The sequence below is a fragment of the Staurois parvus genome, unplaced genomic scaffold (assembly GCF_062004578.1).
Source record: "Staurois parvus isolate SC_StPar_1 unplaced genomic scaffold, SC_StPar_1.0 ptg000286l, whole genome shotgun sequence".
Lineage (NCBI taxonomy): Eukaryota > Metazoa > Chordata > Amphibia > Anura > Ranidae > Staurois > Staurois parvus.
In genome coordinates, this window is record NW_028318082.1 from 1,531,311 (window position 1) to 1,552,190 (window position 20,880).

The window sequence follows — 20,880 nt, forward strand, 5'->3', positions numbered from 1 at the left end:
ACAGTGGGGTCATAAAACATTTGGATAATGAGTAAGAAAATCCAGGTCTAAAATGTAGGCCATTATCTTTTGTGTCAGATAGAACAAGCATTCCTAGTTCAAACGTTTTCCTTTCCTGAATAGTTTTGAAATCCCCTTTAAGAACTGAGACAGTTAAGTGTTCCATGGTGTGGTCTGTTTGTGAGAAATGATGTCCCACAGGTGTGCACAAACCATCTTTACTTTACTTTAACATTCTGCTTTTTGCATTAGTACTGCTTGGGCCTTGAAGAAGGGAACACACCCCGAAAGCTTGTCCTGAAAATTGCATGTTAGTGCAAATACAAAAAGTATCAAGGACAGTACACAATTGTTTCTGTCAACCTACCTGTAAAATCCTTTTTTTTAAGTACATTACGGGACAGAATAGTATTGTATAGAAGAGTTGTTCTGCCACTTTCAGGAGGAAGGAAGCAATGACTGTCTAGGTAAATGTTATACGGCACTTTTGAGCTTGAAGAAATTGCTTTGCTTGGGGGATGATGAGGAAATTGCAATAGAAATCTTGAAACCTCTTCTCCTTTGGGACTAGACTTTGGTCTTGATCTCCAGTTCATGTTATTTCCTTCTTGACCAGTTGACTTGCCATGTTCCGACTTGTCACAATGTGCACTTCAGCATCAAGCATGTCACCAAATTTACACTTCCATATGATTATCTAAAAAATCTGTCTTGTGTAGACATTGATAATCCTCCTCTGCTTGATTGTCTAGCCCTTGTATGATACTAACAAGATCAGATTTTATAAACACATGTGGTACACTCAAAAGAGACAATGTGCCTATTTTGTGTTAAGTACAGCTAGAAATTTACAGTGCCTTGAAAAAGTATTCATACCCTTTAAAATGTTCTACATTTTGTCATGTTAAAACCAAAAATGTAAATGTACTTTATTGGGATTTTATGTGATTTACCAACACAAAGTGGCACATAATTGTGAAGTGGAAGGAAATTTTTTTTACAACTAAATATCTGAAAAGTGTGGTGTAAACCACACAAATGCACGCCACAACTTTCAGATATTTATTTGTAAAATATTTTGAGTAACCCCTTTTACTCTGAACCCCTAACTAAAATCTAGTGGAACCAATTGCTTTCAGAAATCACCTAATTAGTAAATAGAGTCCACCTGTGTGTAATTTAATCTCAGTACAAATACAGCTGTTCCGTGAAGCCCTCAGAGGTTTGTTAGAGAATATTAGTGAACAAACAGCATCATGAAGGCCAGACAAGTCAGAGATAAAGTTGTGGAGAAGTTTAAAGCAGGGTTAGGTTATAAAAAAATATCCCAAGAATTGAACAGCTCACAAAGCATGGCACAACTGCACACCTACCAAGACATGGCCGTCCACCTAAACTGACAGGCCAGGCAAGGAAAGCCTTACTCAGAGAAGCAGCCAAGAGGCCCATGGTAACTCTGGAGGAGCTGCAGAGATCCACAGCTCAGGTGGGAGAATCTGTCTACAGGACAACTATTAGTTGTGCACTCCAAAAATCTGGTCTTCATGGAATAGTGACAAGAAGAAAGCCATTGTTGAAAGAAAGCCATAAGAAGTTCTGTTTGCAGTTTGCGAGAAGCCATGTGGGAGACACAGCAAACAAGTGGAAGAAGGTGCTCTGGTCAGATGAGACCAAAATTGAATTTTTTGGCCTAAAAGCAAAACGCTATGTGTGGCAGAGATTTAACACTGCACATCAACCTGAACACACCATCCCCACCGTGAAACATAGTGGTGGCAGCATCACATTGTGGGGACAAGGAAGCTGGTCAGAGTTGATGGGAAGATGGATAGAGCTAAATACAGGGCAATTTTAGAAGAAAACCTGTTAGAGTCTCCAAAAGACCTGAGACTGGAGGTTCACCTGCCAGCAGGACAACGACACTAAACATACAGTCAAAGCTACAATGGAATGGTTTAGATCAGGGGACTCCAAACTATGGCCCTCCAGCTGTTGAAGTACTACAAGCCCATCATGCCTCTGCCTCTGGGAGTCTTGCCTGTGGTTGTCAGAATCTTGCAAGGCCTCATGAGACTTGCAGTTCCTCAACACCTGGAGGGACATAGTTTGGAGACCCATGGTTTAGATCAAAGCATATTCATGCATTAGAATGGACCAGTCAAAGTCCAGACCTAAATCCAATTGAGAATCTGTGGCAAGACTTGAAAATTCCTATTCACAGATGCTCTCCATCCAATCTGACAGAGCGTGAGCTATTTTGCAAAGAAGAATGGGCAAAATGTCACTGTCTAGATGTGCAAAGCTGGTAGAGACATCCCCAAAAAAGACTTGCAGCTGTAATTGCAGAGAAAGGTGGTTCTACAAAGTATTGACTCGGGGGGGCTGAATACAAATGCACGCCACACTTTTCACATATATATTTATAAAGCATTTTGAAAATCATTTATCATTTTCCTTCCACCTCACAATTATGTGCCACTTTCTGTTGTCTATCACAAAAAATCCCAATAAAATACATTTACGTTTTTGATTGTAACATGACAAAATGTGGAAACTTTCAAGGGGTATGAATACTTTTTCAAGGCACTTTATATGGACTAAATCTGCAGGATGACGTGAAGGTGGCTGTGTGCCTGCCACAGCAGCCTTGTCACCTTAGGCTATGGCCTTAGTTGGTTATGCAGAAATCTGGTCCTGATCCAGGATAGCCCTTTCTTCTACTCCACTGCACTACTCTTAGGGCTCTTTACACTGGTAGCAAACCTTGGCACCCCTCTGAAAAGTGACCAGTGGTGGATCGTTTCTCAGACGGCAGTTGACAGGTGAGTAGGAGGTGATATGTTGCTCTCTCACCACCTGTTAAAGCCTAAAAAACCTGCACCACCATGCACCTGCTTGAATGAGTCAGGGTACAGATTTTCCTGTGTCCACAACATGTGTTCAACCCCTCTCTTAGGTTAACAGTATGTAACACCAAGCCTCAACTGAACTGTCTCTTATTACCACCCCCACTTCCCAGCCACATGTGTGAATGAGCCCTTAGTAAAAGTCACTACAGCTTCTACCGAGCCTACACTGAGCACAGGCAGTAAATTTAGTTATTTAGGCTAAATGGGCTCATCTTGTCAGGTCTCAAAGTGAACTTGTTAAAACTCTAGACCAGAGGTGCTCAACCCGTGGCCCATGGGCCACATGTGGCCCGCTGAATCCTCTAATGTGATCTGCTACCTCAAACCAAAGAAGCGCATGCCCAGGGTTGGCAACCCGTAGATCACGATCTGAGCTTGCTAACCCCCCATCCCAGAGCATCAGAGTGCATCAAGCTGGCGGCGGCAGCGGAGGAAGCAGGTGGCCACAAAGGAAGCAGGAGCTCATGCTTCCTTTGTTGTGCCAGCTCCTGTCCCAGGTGGAATGATATCAAGTTTACTTTGCCTAGGACCTTTCTAGCAGCCTTGAGAGCAATGCCAGCAGAAGCTGGAAGAGGAGAACAAGGTCAGTGTATTAAACAATACATACACTGCGCTTTTGCAATGGACATATTAGCACCTACAAAAGGGTTAACAACTGTTAGGCTGCGTTTACACTGATCTGCGGGTTTCCTGTAGGTTAACTGCATTGAGCAATAGACTTCTATTATATTCTGCGAGTTTGGTGTACTTTCTGAAAGCACACCAAAATTCCTGAATGCAGGGGCTTTGGTGCACTGTCAGAAAATGCACCACTCCAGCAAGATATAATAGAAGCAAAACCTTGGACAGAGGGGTGGCGGTGGACGAGGTATACTTGGATTTTGCAAAAGCGTTTGACACAGTTCCCCACACACGGCTAATGTGTGAGCTAAAGTCTACGGGCTTGGAAAAATCTGTATGTAAATGGATAGAAAACTGGCTATAAGATGGTATTCAAAGAGTAGTGGTTAATGATTTATACTCTGAATGGTCTAGGGTCATCAGTGGTGTACCCCAAGGTTCAGTGTTGGGACCCTTACTTTTTAGTATATTTATAAATGATATAGGGTCAGGGATTAAAAATACCATTTCAGTCTTTGCAGATGACACCAAGCTGTGCAGTGGAATAACGTCCTTACAGGATGTCTCCAACTTACAAGCCGACCTCAATGCACTGTTTAATTGGGCAACTATGTGGCAAATAAGATTTAATGTTGATAAATGTAAGGTTATGCACTTGGGGGCTAAGAATATACATGCATCATACATACTAGGGGGAGTACAACTGGGGGAATCAATGGTGGAGAAGGATCTGGGAGTTCTGGTAGGTCACAAGTTTAAAAATGGCATGCAATGCCAAGCTGTGGTTTCTAAAGCGAGCAAAATCCTCTCTTGTATTAGAAGAGGTATAGACTCCAGAGAGAGAGAGATATCATATTACCCCTGTACAATTCATTAGTAAGACCTCATCTGGAATATGCAGTTTAGTTTTGGGCACCAATTCACAAAAAGAACATTGGGGAACTGGAGAAAGTACAGAGAAGGGCAACTAAACTGATAAGAGGCGTGGCTGAGCTCAGCTATGAGGAAGATTAGAGGAACTGAATTTATTCAAGAAGAGATTAGGGGGGGATATGATCAACATGTATAAATACATCAGTGGTTCATATAGTGAACTCGGTGTAGAACTATTCACCCTGAAGTCATCACAGAGGACAAGGGGGCACTCTACAACTGGAGAAAAAGAAATTTAATCTCCAAACACAGAAAGGTTTCTTCGCAGTGAGAGCTGTGAAAATGTGGAATAGACTCCCTCAAGAGTTGGTTCTGGCCAGCTCAGTGGATTGCTTTAAAAAAGGTCTGGATTCTTTCTTAGATACACAGAATATAACTGGATACTAACATTTATAGGTAAAGTTGATCCAAGGAATATCTGATCGCCTCTCGGGGGGATCAGGAAGGAATATTTTTCCCAGCAGGAGCAAATTGGATCATGCTTTGCTGGGTTTTTTTTGCCTTCCTCTGAATCAACTGTGGGTATAGGATAATAATTTTTTTTTAATGGTTGAACTGGATAGACATTTGTCTTTTTTCAGCCAGACTAACTATGTAACTAGCTCTGTAACAGATACACTCTGCTAGAGAGCTAGAGAAAGCCTTAAAAGAAAATGAATGCAGCCACCACATCTAAGTCTATAGCAAAGCACAATCAGGCTGCAGGAAGGCAACAGGTACACTTCCCTGCACCTGTGGTGCAGGTAAACTGCAAGGCTTGAGTGTGAAAGCAGCCTTATAGGAGGCTCAGGACAGTAAGGATTCATTTACATTTGTGTTTTGTTTGTTTGTTTTTTTTTTTTTTTTTTTGGGGGGGGGGTAAAACCCAATAGTTGAGACATATTTTTAACCCCCCCCTTTTTCCCCAACCACTGGTGCAGCGTCAGGGGTTGCAATGGTGACCCCCTCCCCATGCTCTAGGGGCCAGTGCAGCCTTCCTGTCACATTCTGTTTTACACTTGGACAGCAAGGGTGGTGGGAGGATCGTGTACAAGAACCGATCCTCTCCATTTTCCTCCTGCAACCTCTAAAAGCCGGCTTCTCCTCCTCTCCTTCCCCCTCTCCTTCTCCTCTGGCATTCAGCAGCTGCAGGAGGAAAATGTTCATTATGCTATTCAAAATTAAAAATTTTAAATGATGAACCATTTCATTTGATTGTGGCCCGTAACCAGTTACCAAATCACTTAAGTGTGCCTCTTTCTAAGAAAGAAAGAAAGAAAGAAAGAAAAATTTTAAAAAATGCAGACACCATAAAATTTGAGTTTTTGCCATTTATTGAAATCAGACATCAAGAATAAAATATACAGCCAGAAAATACTGTGCCAGGGTATTGACCACTATCTCACCAGTGTAACAGCCACAGGCTGGAAAGAGAACAAAATTCATTGACCTGAACAAGTACATCTGCAACACGTTACACCGGTGCACGCTCTGAATTACTTAGAAAATAAATAGATTTTTTTTTTTAGTTGTTTTAAAATTAAATTTAAAACATTTTTTGCCCAGAGCAAACTGACAGTTGTGCTTTTTCCTTTCACCTGTTACAGATTTAACGTCTCAAAGTTTGGGACATTTCCAAAAAGTAAAGGCTTGTAGAAAATGTAAACATTTTGTAGGAATTAATTCCTTTACACCACAGAATATACACCACAGAATATGAGAACAAAAAAATCATACATGCATCCCATGGTGCTTATACATTTTATGTTGATATAGATCTTTCTTTGAAATAATCACAAACACTTAGCATTTTAATTCTTAATATAAATCTGTTTCTATTATTTCTCAGCCAACATATCAGACAAGAAATTTCCCTGCATGCATTGCTTCTCACTAGAAAAGCACAAAATTAAGAGTTTTCATCATCTCAAAAGTTCAGCAAAAATCGAAAGATTTCAGTGATTTATGCCATTTTAGTAAAAATAATTGAAATCAAAGGGAAGGCATAATTAAGGAGATTTTTTTGGGGGGTGCAATTGCCTTTAAAAACTTCCTGAAATTCTCCTGAACAGATCCTTTTTATTTAGCTTCAATTACCTTTATGTACCAAAGAAAGGGCCCCTTAGTAGCCTCATTGTTTTATGTCCTTTTTCTAAGAGAAAAAAAGGCTGGTGGAAAACAGCAGTGCTAACAATCAAAGATATTTATAAAAAGAGAAAAAAATACAAATTACATTAAATAAAATCAGTAAAACTACCCTAAATACACCACAAAAAGTTACTGTCTAAATAAAGAAAAACATTTTTTTTCAAGCAAAATCCTTTGTTCATCCTTAATTCTCGCATGACAAATGAATACAATAAGGATCTGGCAGCTATTATGTTTTGTTCATGTAATCTGAAGCAGGTTGGCTGTACCAAGCCACATCAAAGTGAAGAATGATGGAAAAAGTTAAAAGAAAGTCTATTACATCTAAATGAAAAAGTAAGACACTACAAAATGGTTCTGGTAGTAGAAATTGTGCTTTGAAAGGAATTTTGTTTCAACTTTCTTTTTTTTATTACAAATGTACAAATGATCGAGTTAATGTAAACTCCATCTAAATACTGTATATTAATGCTTCAAAAACCTTTTTATTTCTACATAAAGTTTAAAATTTTAAATGTACACAGGAACAGCCTTATATTTTTATTGCTTATGCAAGCTTGCAGCATTTGCCACACTTAAATCGAATTTCAGGCAACCTTAACCACATTCAGCCAGCACTGAATTGCAAAAATGATAAAAGGTCACCTACCTTCATGAGTTTTTATCAAACTGAAACTGTTAGTGGTAGGTTGCCTTGGTTTGTTAAATATTCTTGATCTATAGCAGATTGGCATTAGCTAAAATTGCCATGAAAGTTCCATTGGCTAATCTACACTGGTGATTTTAACCAGATAAAGATCTTAGACATTTGGGGTATGCCTAAAAAAACTTAATCTACATACCATGGACATACCTAGCATGACCAGGGCCTGCTCCCCTACCTTGCCTGATCTACAAAATAAAGGAACGAGGACTGGCTGTCAGTTTCATAGTTTATCTCTATGTCTAAGGAGTGCTGACAGTAGCCCCTGTAAAAACGAGGACTACAAACATTGTTTACAAGTTTTATTCCTAAATATATTGTGACAATACTATTACATTTTTTGTATAATGCTATCTTTTGCTCTCCATATAATATAAGCTATTACAACCCTTTAAAAGTTCATTTGTTTTTTCAACTGGTTTCTATTCAATATTCAACCCTTTGTTAACCTTTTCAGCAATTATTAATGCATTCCTCTACATGCTATTTTTTATTACTCATTTTTGTCACATTCACACCATAAAAAAAACTTGGTTTAATTTATTTCATACTATAACTTACTTTTGTCTTTAGAACATATTAGGCTGTATAGAAAATACAATACATTTTTGAAGTCTGTAAAGCAAAGAAAGCAATTTTGCACCCCCCACCCCTTCCTTCCACTCCAAAAAATGTTATACTTAAGTAGCACAAATGAGGACAACGTTTTTGCTGAAGTAGACCCAGAACTCAATTGTAAAAAGTGTTCAGGTCCATAAGAAGTATACAGGTGCAAGAGCATATGCAGAAATTAAAGCAATGTACAGTACACTTAAATTCTCTCTGCTGTTTTATTCACAGGCTCTTACAGCAGATGTTGGCAACGAAAGGAGTTCTGCATAGTTGTGGAAACATTTTCATATGCTCAGAAAAAAAGAAAAGTGACTATGACGCTGCATAGCAAGTACCCTCTGACACTCGCCTCTACATAATATTGGTGTAGCACATTGGCATTCTGTAAATTCAGGAATATTATATTGAGTTGTATTAGCCTTTAAATGGATACTGTAGTGTATTTTCAGTGGCAACATACTAGTTATTAACATAGCTACTAGCTCAACTTACTATTCATACACTGAAAGCAGCCAGGCCAGCATTTAATATGCTCAGCTACACAGTGAGTTCTTCCAATACTATCATATGTAAGGGTGCAGAGCCTTGGTACCAAACGTGTGGCCTTTTGGTACATACTGTACAGCCCTTGGTCCCCTGCACCCAGTAATCTGGTAGTAGGAGTTGGAGTATTGATCTGTAAAGGGCTCTATAAGCAGTGGTATCTATTAAGCTAATGTATCATGTTTCTAGTCTTTAATTGTTTCCTGCAGTATGTCTGCAAAGTTTCAGAAAATTAACTAGCTCTGTCAGGGTATAAATTAAAATATATTTCCAGGGTGCAGGTAAGGCAAGAAATGTTTGGTCACTCAAGAAAATACATTCATTAAGTATTGAAAAAGCAAAATTATAGAGCACCCAAAAAAAGTTTAGACAGTGCTAGATAATTTAATTTATCTTTTTTTCAAACAAATGAAAAGAAAGCAACATAGATGTGCAAGAAGATCTAGAGCAGTGAAATTGAACCTATCCAGCTTTATGGTAAGTGACATTACTATTTGGTAGGAGAATACAGCCAAGGAGTTAGAGAGTGCCTGCTTTGTATAATGCTTTCACACAAGTGTAGTATTTGATGACTTGTGCTATCCTTTACAACCTGGATCATCTTAGGAAATATTTGAATAGATTCTACTTTAAGAGTAACTACTAAGGCAAAAATAAAGGTTCTCCTGCATAAATGTGTTTAAAATAAGAACTGTCTTGCACTGGCTAAAATAATCATACGGTCAAATGACAGGACAGAATCCAAACAGATCTTCTTTTAGATGAGGTTAATGGTTCTTACTTTCTTCTCCCTGGCCACTCATTGGCCCACCATCTCCATCGCTCTATAGCTATTGGCATGCACCATGTCTTCACTTCAGCTTAATAGTTAGTGGAAAGGTTAGATACACTATATTGCCAAAAGTATTAGGACACCCCTCCAAATCATTTGATTCAGGTGTGTTAATCACCTCCACGGCCACAGGTGTGTAAAATCAAGCACCTAGGCATGCAGACTATTTTTACAAACATTTGTGAAAGAATGGGTCGCTCTCTTAATCCAAGTGTGGTACTGTGATAGGTTGCCACCTGTGCAATAATTCCATCCATGAAATTTCCTTGCTACTAAATATTCCACAATCAACTGTTAGTGGTAATATAACAACAGCAGCTCAACCACAAAGTGGTAGGCCACGTAAAATGGCAGAGTGGGGTCAGCGTATGCTGAAGCACACAGTGCGCAGAATTCACCAATTCTCTGCAGAATAAATGGCTAAAGACCATGTGTGGCCTTCAGATTAGCACAACAACTATGCGTAGAGAGCTTCATAGTAATGGGTTTCCATGGCTGAGCAGCTGCTACCAAGACTGATATCATCAAGTGCAATGCAAAGCGTCAGATGCAGTGGTGTAAAGCACACCACCACTGAACTGTAGAACAGTGGAGACGTGTTCTCTGGAGTGACCAATCATGCTTCTCTGTCTGGCAATCCAATGGACGTGAACGCAAAAGAAAAACAAAAAGAGGGAACACCGGCCTAGTGCATAATCGTAAAACATATTTAATGAAAGGATAAAAAGTAGGTATCATACTCACAATGGACATATAAAACACAGGCACATCACAATAAACAGAGGTGTTCAATCCTGAGGAAGAGGCTGAGTCCTCAAAATGCGTCAGCCAGTTGGTTTATAGGGTTCCATTGTTATGGACTCAGATGCTAAATGGATTGAACACCGCTGTTTACTGTGATGTGCCTGTTCTTTATATGTCCATTGTGAGTATGATACTTACTTTTTATCCTTTCATTAAATATTTTTTATGATAATTCACTAGGTGGGCCCTCTTTTTGTTTTTCTTTTGCAGTCAGTGACATTAGATACCCCGGTCCGTTGAAGGCAGCAAGGAGTGCATATTCCAGGACATTTATATTGTCACCCTAGCCTCTGCTGAGTCCATCCCCAGTGCAAGAGTACAGAATTTGCTGTGTTTGAATCCAATGGACATGTCTGGGTTTGGTGGCTGCCAGGAGATTGCTACTTGCCTAACTGTACTGTGCAAAGTGTAAAGTTTGGTGGAGGGGGGATTATGGTGTCGGGTTGATTTTCAGGGGTTGGGCTTTGCCCCTTAGTTCCAGTGAAGGGAATTATTAAGGTGTCAGCATACTAAGACATTTTGGACAATTTCATGCTACCTGCTTTGTGGGAACAGTTTGGGAATGGTCCCTTCCTGTTCCAAAATGACAACGTGCCAGTGCACAAAACAAGGTCCATAAAGACATGGATGAGCTAATTTGGGGCAAAGGAACTTGACTGGCCTGCACAGAGTCCTGACCTCATCCCAATAGAACACCTTTGGGATGACTTAGAGTGGAGACTGCTAGCCAGGCCTTCTTGTCTGACACCAGTGCCTGACCTCACAAATGCACTTTCGGAAGAATGGTCAAACATTTCCATAGACATAGTCCCAAACTTTGTGGATAGCCTTCCCAGAAGAGCTGAAGCTGTTATAGCTGCAAAGGGAGGGCAAACTCAATTTTGAACCCTACGGGCTAAGACTGGGATGCCATTAACTTTTGTGTAATGGCAGGGGGCGCAATACTTTTGGCAATATACTGTACATTCATGCCACCAACCCACCATGTGAATATGGGGTCAAACAGAAACAAACTCCCTTTTGTCAGGTGGCAGGAAAAGTAAGGACAGCTCTTAATGGACCGAGAGCTTTGCAGACACAGTAAGCTACATTTATTAAAATATCTGAAAAAAAGAACTGTTTGTGTTGGCCACAGCCACTATGCAACAAAACCAAGATCCAGTTAATGTTGACCTATTGGCACACATCTATCCCCAAGCCAACCACTGTTCTAGGATCTAACTTTTCTACAAGAAATGCTAGGTGAAGGCACAACGTTTTTGTGAGATTTGTGTATAACAGCCAAGTAGTGTCCAGTACAAGTGAAGACTTTCGGAGTGCAAGAAAAAAAAAACACATCAACAGGTCACAATTAACAGGATAGATTTGTTGAGCCCTGCCCATAGCTACCAATCAGATATGAGCTGGGGTTTTTCAAGTATAGGGTTAACCATCTGATGTGGGTATGGGCATTACATCAAGTTTTTTTTTCAGACACTGTGATAAATGATAATAGCTGGCATCAATTGATGACATATCTGTGGTTTGTTCTCTTTTTTTTAGGACTGGTTCCAGGTACTTAACAATTAGCCCTCACATTCCCTTATAAGATTTGAGAGCCATTATTCTGTAGCAGGTGAGAGGGTAGGTACTGAAGCGGAGGTATAACACAATATAATCTTTACAGGTACAATTTTCGGAAGACTAGAGACAAGACATTCTGCAAACAACCCTGACCATAAAATTTACCCCAAGAAGTGAATGCAAAAATGCCTCTCTTTGGAGACATTTGGCACAGGCCATGTATGGGCAACAAAGACACCATGCAACAATATATCTGATTCTACTGAATGTAGAAAGCCTTGCTGATAAACTTATTTGGCCAGTCATTCACATACAGGTTAAACACTAATTAACCTGCAATTCTATAATTAAACTATAATAGCCTTTACTCAGAAATGAATGCATTCTGAAAACACTGCTAATCTCTATTAGAAATGAAGAAAGTGTAGGGTAGGTGTGCTGTTAGACCACATTTTTTGGTCTATTAAATTAGTGTTATTTACACCAAAATAAATCCATTTGGCAATGATGCACAATTGCAGTCAAGTGAAAAAAAGTCATGAATGATCATCCTAAAAACAAGTCAACATCACCGAGGAACACCACTGACCACAAAAAGAGGACAAAATAAATATTAATCAAGAGGTTAGTCTTTGTGGATGGTTCCCGCCTTCTCCGTTCCTCAAAAAGTCAAGATCTTTGAAATCCAGTGATCATTCTGTGTGCATAACGCATATTCAAGAAAAAAATTCCATCAGTTGTACCAATCAAGTGTCCTGCTTATTGTGACACAGAAGTTACGAGTCATGTCTTCTTCTTCAGCAAATCTTGTACAAGAATAAATTTGAGTCATGTCAAATGATTCCATCCAGTTTATAGGACATCGCCTGTAATTTTCATCTCCACATCTTCACTAAAGAAAGAAACAGACATCACAGCCCAGTACAGTCATTTGTTCTTAGGTGCTTTTGAGCAGGAGGACATTAACCCACCACATTTATCATACAGATTATTTGATAAACAGCCTAATCTGACAGATCACTATTATAGCTAAAAATGTAAACATGCCTAGACCTTCTCATCATTAGACTTCATCATTGCTTAGTTTTAAAAAGCCACCATGCAGAGGACAGTAAAACTGAATGCCCTGTACATTAGGATTCCTCTTTAATAAGAGCTTTCCTAAAATTAAAGTAAATAAAGCAGCCACTGATTTAAATTTAGAACCCGAACAACACTATAAATAAAACCACACTCTAAACTCATAAAAAGAAAACTTTTAACTTTTCATTCAACAGCAGAATATTGTACAAGCATGTTAACAAACGTTCAGAAAGGTAAGGTAAGCAGTACACCATCCATCAAAAGATGGACGCCAAAAAAAAAGAAAAAAAAAAGAGAGACCTCTTCTAAGGTTGCTTTTGAGAACCACCCTCCCCTCCCTCTCCCAAAAAATTGTAGTAACATATTGCAAATAAATTATTACAAGAATGTTTTACTTCTATAAAAGCATGCATATTAGATCTCAAATAGAAAGACTATTTTTCTTAACACACTGATGTTTTTGCACAAAATATATATATGTATGAATATTTATAGATATTTATTATTACTATAGCTTGCATCGTCGGTCTGCACTGAACTTTTTTTTTTTGTTTTTTTATTGTTTGTCTGTTCATTGCACAACATTGCTTTGCAACGTAAAAACGATGAACCCTTTAGCTCTTTAAATAAATATACATTCTTTGAAAAAGAAAAATTTGTAGGCGGAGACACTGCACCCACAAAACAGCAAGGTTTTGGGCAGAGTATAGCAAGAAAAAAAAAAAATCAAACATTTGTTATTGTTAATATTATTACTTTTGTCCCTGGACTGCTAAAAGCAGCTATGAAGTTGATCGGATGCTCTAGTAGTTAAGGCAACCTTTGATAACTCTGATCTAAAATTCAAAAAAGTCTTTATGAAATGAGATGATTGATGATCACTAGATACTTTCAACAAGTGCAGAACCTTGTGGTTTGAAAAACCCGGGATGCCTTTATTATGTGTGAACTTGTGCTTTTGGTTTAAGTGAATGTCTGATAGTTTGCGCTGACTTTCGTTTTTTATTAAATTTGTTCAGATGCAGTCAGCTCTATAAATGTCTGCCACTTTACTAATATTGAAATAATCTGTGTTTTATTCTACAATGAAAGTGAAATGGTTTTTGAAGTTGGTGATGCATTATTTGATCTGCTTGAGTATCACTGCTAAAATCACAGTCCCAATTTGCAGTGACATAATTTCCAGAGAAGACACACCCCCTCTCTCCCTGACCTCTTATTGGTGGGTGACTAGAACTGCGCGGAGAACATGTTAACGCACACAGGCTCACACATATCTGGACATAAACTTCCACACTGTCTCCTGTCACCTGATACCTCAGAAGTAAAAGAAAGAAAGAGAGGTATGGACCAGTGAAAAAGAGGGGTGCAGAGAGAAAGAAGGGGAGAGAGTTGCAGAAGTCAAATGGGGCTGCTTCTTCTGACACTGGTAATTAGAGTCCATGGCCAAAGATGGAATCTCAGCTGAAAGACACAAAGTTTATGACATTGGTTTAATGAACAGCTGCATTCCTACCTTCCAACTGTCCCCACCTAGAGACTCTTAGAGTGCTTTGAAGCTCCATGACCTCAAAGCAACAACTGTCTCAAAGATGATTTCCCAAACTATGGATTTCAGTTCTCTCACTTCCTGGTGTGTCAATGCGACAGGAAGTGAATGTAAACCTCAGATGGAAAACAATTACGGTAGTTTTAACTTTTCTTTTCTATTTAAAAAAATACAACTCTAGATATATATTAAATGTTAAGCTGAAGAAGCATGGTTGTACATCCAATAAATACAACTCTTTCATAAAAAGAGCCAAAAAAAAAGTGGTGTTTTTAACAACTGATCTAGTCTAATATGTTTAACAGTAGTACTGAAGTGTAGCACTTTGTTGAGCCTGTGTTATTCTTCAAATTTATCTTAGGCCCAGTTGGTACATGGGACCTCAACTTCTGCCCAAAGTCAAGATTACCCCCACGCTCTCTTAAACATTTCAAAGGCCAGAACTTCAAAGGGTAGTACAGGGGCGGACTGACCATTTGGAAACTCGGGCACTGCCTGAGGGCCCAGGGTCAGTAGGGGGCCCCATGAGATGCCTCTGGTACCTTTTTCATACGCTTTTTTGAGTTTGGGCAAGGACACAGGGGCCCCATGATCCCCTATTGCCCGGGGGCCCCATGAGTTGTCAGTCCGCCCCTGGGGTAGTACAGGTTTTAACATTTGGCATGTTAGTGACTAACAGTTATGCTTAGTGCTTTGAGGAAAAGGGCATAAAGTTGACTTGAGCAGAACTAGAGGCCCCTTGTATAGCATGGGTCAGTGCAGAGGCTCCACAGGGATACAGAGATTTGTATGAGAACTAACGGTAATGTTTTTGACACCACAAGGTGCCAGCATTTAAAGTATATCAAAGATTCATTTTGGATAAAGTGTGGGATGATTAGAACCTATATCAGATTTTTATTGCTGGATCGTGTGAGTCTGAAGTGAGTTATGGTTGAAGAAGATGAATCACATTCACATAGGTGTCCATTTATGAACCAGCAGTAAATGATCACTGCTCAGTTCTCTGGAATTCTCGGAGAACACAGTTCTCCTGTGAATGCCGTTTATGAAGCATATGTAGATCAGTTCTCCAAACGAAGGGAGAACGGTCTACAAACGCTGGGAAATGGCTGATTTTACTATAATCTCGCGAGATTACAGTAAAAAATCAGTTTACTAAGCAGAGGTAAATTATCTCTGCTAAGTTTGCGGTCCCTCCGATTCTCCATCTCTGGGCTGGAGAATCTGGAGGGAGAAAACAGATCTCCAGTGAAGAGCTGAACAGTTCTCCTGGTTGTCATAAACTGTGAATGACCAGAGAATAGCTGAGATCCTCTGAATCGCAGCTATTCTGTGTGTCATAAACGGACACCTTAGTGTGTAGTGACTCCATTGGAGGACCCAAAGCTTGGAGTTTACATGTAAAACGTTCAATGAGAGTGCCAGCATAAAGAACTGATAGTCCAAAATCCTGGACAATTTCCATGTTTCATCATCCAAAGAGTGAATGGTGATAACTGTGCCATTTCGATTCTTCCCAATTATATACAATATTTGAGACCTACAGAATAAGGAGATCTTTACCTCTGAAATACACTGGCTGTTTTATATTTTCTTATTGTGAAATAATACCCATATTAATAGATGTTGGACTCTTAGATTTTTATTGCTTTTTTTCCCTGCTAGAAAGATTTGTCCTCTCTTTTTGCCCTAGTGATTATTGTGACTGAGAGTGAGAGAAAATACAACGTTTTGAGCTGTCAAAGTTGTCAGTGAAACAGGACCCTAGAAATCTTCCAATGGGCACACTTGTTCTGGTGACAACTTTCTAAGAAAGGGTTTCTCTTTCAATGGAAAAAACCATTTTTTATCTATTTTCTATTCTATCCAAAATTTAAAAAAATGCTTTAATTCCACCAAAGACGTGTTTTAGGCCAAATCAGGTTCACTTTTAAAAAATCAACAGGGCTGTTCACAGTGGATGATGCCTCCTCTTTTCTCTGAATAAATTTTTACAGCTGAGGGACATTGTGTCTTCTAGTTGACCATCATATGCACTCACCGGCCACTTTTTAAGGTACACCTGTTCAACTGCTTAGTAACACAAATTGCTAATCAGCCAATCACATGGCAGCAACTCAATGCATTTAGGCATCTAGACGTGGTGAGGACAACTTACTAAGTTAAAACCAAGAATCAGAAAGGGGATGAAAAGGGATGGAAGCATATATACTGCTACAGGGCAGTAGGGGTGCATAAAATCACATATATATATGTGATTTTGTGTTTCCTACCTACGCCGCCATTTGCGGCCATGGCTGTCAATCACTGGGTCCCAGCCGGTGATTCCCCACCGGCGCCCGGTGATTACCGAGCATCTGCAATGGGGAGGAGGACTGCTTTGTTTTCTAACAGTCCTCCTCCCTGTCAGCTCAAGCACACTGCTCTGGATGGCTGTGCACAGTACAGCCATCCAGAGCAGTGTGATTACAGTAAAGCCCACACACACCGCCCCCTAGAAAAACACTCCCTGCACACAATTAACCCTTTGATCGCCCCTGATGTTAACCCCTTCCTACCCAGTGCCATTAGTACAGTGTCAGTGCTATTTTTTTTAGCACTGATCACTGTATTGGTGTCCCTGGGGATGTCAGTGACACCAAGTCAGTTCCCCCCAGTGTCAGAATGCCTGCCGCAGTCCCACTATAATTTGCTGATCACCTCCATTACTAGTAAAAATAAAAAAAAATTCAAGTATCTATACCGCCATTTGTAAATGCTATAACTTTCACGCAAACCATTTACTTTACACGGATTGGGATTTTTTTTTTTAGCAAAGACATGTAGCAGAATACATTTTGGCATAAATTTATGCTGAAATTTTTTTTTGTTTTTGTTTTTTTTCCTAAGGGTATATAGACTTGTTTAATTGTTGTTTTGATTATTATAGGCTACTGGTTTATTTCTACCCAGGTGGATATAACCTACATACATCTTCTAGGACCATCATATATAGATAATAAAAATGCTGCACGATGCTATTTGCATGATCATATTTTCAGAACTGTGACTTGCCAGTTCTAACAGAAGGCACTGAAAGTTGGCCTACAGTATTAGAGAGGCTGAGTGCCAAAAAAATTGGACACTTTAAAAATAAGATGTTGCAGAGAAATGTTGAAAGTTTCTTGATTCAAAATAGCAAATCAGTCATTAGTTAAGGAAATAAATTTAGATTGCTCACTGAAAAGACTGTCACTGAAACTGAAGCTCACATATTTTGGACACTTAATACAAAGACAGGAGATGGTTTTGGGGAAAAGTTTGCTGTTGGCAACACTTGAAGATAAAAAATGGATTTTCAGCATTACTAAATCAACAAATATAAACCTTAAACTACTCAGAGAAACACTGGCTGCCAGACAGGCCTGTTGAGTTAGAGTCTTGGAGGTCATGGAGCTTCAGAACCCAATAAATAGCAGCTGAAGAGGAAGGGCAATTAAAGCGGAGCTCCACCCAAAAGGAGAAGTTCTGCTTTAACGCTCTGTCTCCTGCTCCCCATTAAGGATTGGCATCTTTTGGGGGCAGGGTGGAGCGGGTACCCGAATTTGACAGGTACCCGCTTCCACGCCCGCTGTGATCGCATAGGCGATCAGAAGCGGAAGATGTCCTCCCCCCTTCCTTCCCTGTAGTCTTCTGGGACACGTGACAGGTCCCAGAAGACTACGGGGCCATTCACAAAGCGCAGCGCTACTCGCGCATGCGCAGTGGGCACCCGGCTGTGAAGCAGCACTAAAGATGCTGGCACGAGGGAGAGAAGATGGCCGGCGGTGGTGAGGACACCGCTGGACTGAGGGACAGGTAAGTGTCTGTATTTTAAAACTCAGCAGCTACAGTTTTTGTAGTTGCTGACTTTAATTTTTTTTTTCAGCTGGAACTCCGTTTTAATTTGCAAAGCTCCAATTATCCTTGTATGTCATCTGTAGAATGATAACTTTCATAAGAATTGTTCTAGATCTAATCTGGGGCATGTTTATGAAAAAGAGAGATGGAAGTTTATGCTGTCCAGCATACTTTATAAATATACGATACACAAATGTGCGACTTTTTATATACAATTGAAATATATACAGTCATGGCCAAAAATATTGGCACCCCTGCATTTCTGTCAGATAATGTACCACTTTGCCCAGAAAATTGTTGCAATTACAAATGTTAAAGCATTCTCGTGTCTTTTTCTTTGTATAAGTATGACACAAAAAAAGTGGAGAAACAAAAAGCCAGATCTGACATATTCCATGAATCCTTTTCATTCAGATGGCCACGTATAGTGCAAGCTGACACAGTTGTACCCTGTGCCTGAAGGTCAGCTTAGTTTGTCTAGAAGTTGATCGAGGTTCTTTATCCACCATACAAACAATCCTTCGTTGCAATCCTTAATCAATTTTTCTCTTTTGTCCACATCCAGGGATATTAGCTACAGTACCATGGGCTGTAAACTTCTTGACAATGTTGCGCACAGTTCTCTCTTAAGATCTCTGGAGATGGACTTGTAATCTTGAGATTGTCCATGCTTTTCCACAATTTTTGTTTCACAAATCCTCAGACAATTATTTGCTGTTCTTTCTCTTCTCCATGCACCACGTGGCACACAGACACACAACAAAGAGGTTGAGCCAATTTCTCACCATTTTAACTGGTTGCCGGAGTGATTTCCATATTGTCAGCACCTGTTAACTGATCCAGGTAAGTTTAATTACAAATTACAGGACCATCACAAACGTGGAATGCAGTTAATTTTTGCAATATTTTAGAAGGTGCCAATAATTTTGTCCAGTACACTTTCGAGGTTTTGCATGGAATGTGTCAGATTTGGCTTTTTGTTGCTCCACATTTTTGTACCATACCAATACAAACAAAAGAAATAAACATTAGAATGTATAAACATTTGTAATTGCAACAATTTTCAGGGCAAAGTGAAACATAGAAACATAGGAAAGTGACGGCAGAAAAAGACTGAGTGGTCCATTGAGTCTGCCTGGTTTTTTTTTGGTTTGTTTGTGTGTTTTTTGGGAGGGGGGGTTGTTGCTTTTGTTTGTTTGTTTTTTTGTTAACTTTTTTGTCTGAGTATAGATTTATGCTTGTCCCAAGCATGTTTGCAGCTATTTACTGTTGACTGGCTCACTACCTCTGCTGGAACTATATTCAAGCATCAACTACTCTTTCAGTAAAATAGTACTTTCTGAAATTAGTTGTGAACTTTCCTCCAGTTAGTTCAAGGTCAAGTTCCCGAGTTCTTGGTTTTGGTTTCATGTTGAAAATACTGCCCTCCTTAACCTTATTCACCCGCTTGATGTGTTTAAAGGTTTCATTCATGTCTCCTCTTTCCCTTCTTTCCTCCAGACTGTACATGCTAAGTTCCTGAAGTCACTCTTGTTATGTTTTATCCCCCAGACCTTTCACCATTTTTGTTACCCGTCTCTGGACTCGTTCTATGTTATCAATATCTTTTTGTAATTAAGGTCTCCAGAACTGGACACAGTATTCCAAATGAGGTCTAAATAAAGATCTATACAGGTATAGGGGAATCAGGACCTCCTCCTGCTGGTGACCCCTCTAGTGATGCATCCTAGAATTCTATTCACTTTCCCGACTACCTGGCCACACTATTTGCTCATTTTGCAATCATCTGAAACAAATTCCCCCAAGTCCTTTTCCTCTGATGTGCTGGCCAACACTGTACCCCCAATGTTGTACTCTCGTAAGGCACTCTTTTTCCCTAGGTGCACTATTTTACATTTAGAAACATTGATCTGCAATTTCCACTTTTTTGACCAATCTTCCAGCAATGCCAAATCACGTTCCATGTTACAGACACCTCCAGGGATATCTTCCCTATTACACACCTTTGTGCCATCAGCAAAAAGACATACCGGGGTTTATTTACTAAAGCTGGACAGTGCAAAATCAGGCTCACTTCTGCACAGAAACCAATCAGCTTTTAACCTCTGCTTGTTCAATTAAGCTTTGGTGATAAAACCTGGAAGCTGATTGGTTTCTATGCAGAAGTGAGCCTGATTTTGCACTCTGCAGCTTTAGTAAATAAACCCCACCTTGTCCAACAAACCTTTAGTTATATTACTTGCATACAGATTAAATAGAACAGTACCTAGTACAGAGCCTTGTGGTACACCACCAGTGACTGGTCTCTTTTCCAAGTGAACTCCATTTACAACCACACTCTGGTATCTATCCTTTAGCCAGCTGCATATCCACTGAACCACCCAAGGGCTAACTCCTAGCTTGTACAACTTTTGTATTAGATCATTATGTGGAACTATATCAAATGATGGGGGCATTATCTGACAGAAATGCAGGAGTGCCAACATTTTTGGGTATGACTGTATATATTATCTGCTTTGAAATTATTTAGGCCAGTTTTCCAATCCAGACCCCTATGCAAGTTACAATAGAAAGTCCTGGCCATTTAATTTTTCCATTGCAGTCAAAACAATATAACTTGGTCAAGAATGTAAGTAAATAGTGATGGGACTGCTTTCCTTCAAGCCAGCCATAGATGGATCGAATCTTGACTGGTTCAGCAGGGACTAGCAGAGATTCA

General features: G+C 39.6%; 1 protein-coding gene across 3 annotated transcripts in view; it reads right to left on the minus strand.

Moving 5' to 3' along the window:
• Positions 1-11,403: 11,403 nt before the first annotated feature.
• CAMK2A (calcium/calmodulin dependent protein kinase II alpha) overlaps positions 11,404-20,880 on the minus strand; it is a 346,233-nt gene continuing 336,756 nt past the window's right edge. For 2 of the 3 annotated variants that reach the window (XM_089682134.1, XM_089682135.1), the window contains one exon: positions 11,404-12,539. In XM_089682134.1, the coding sequence (XP_089538260.1) occupies positions 12,500-12,539 (40 nt within the window). In that variant the 3' untranslated portion in view covers positions 11,404-12,499. Of the gene's footprint in view, positions 12,540-12,888; positions 14,195-20,880 lie in introns of those variants that run through there. The other variant, XM_089682136.1, reaches the window with a different exon arrangement.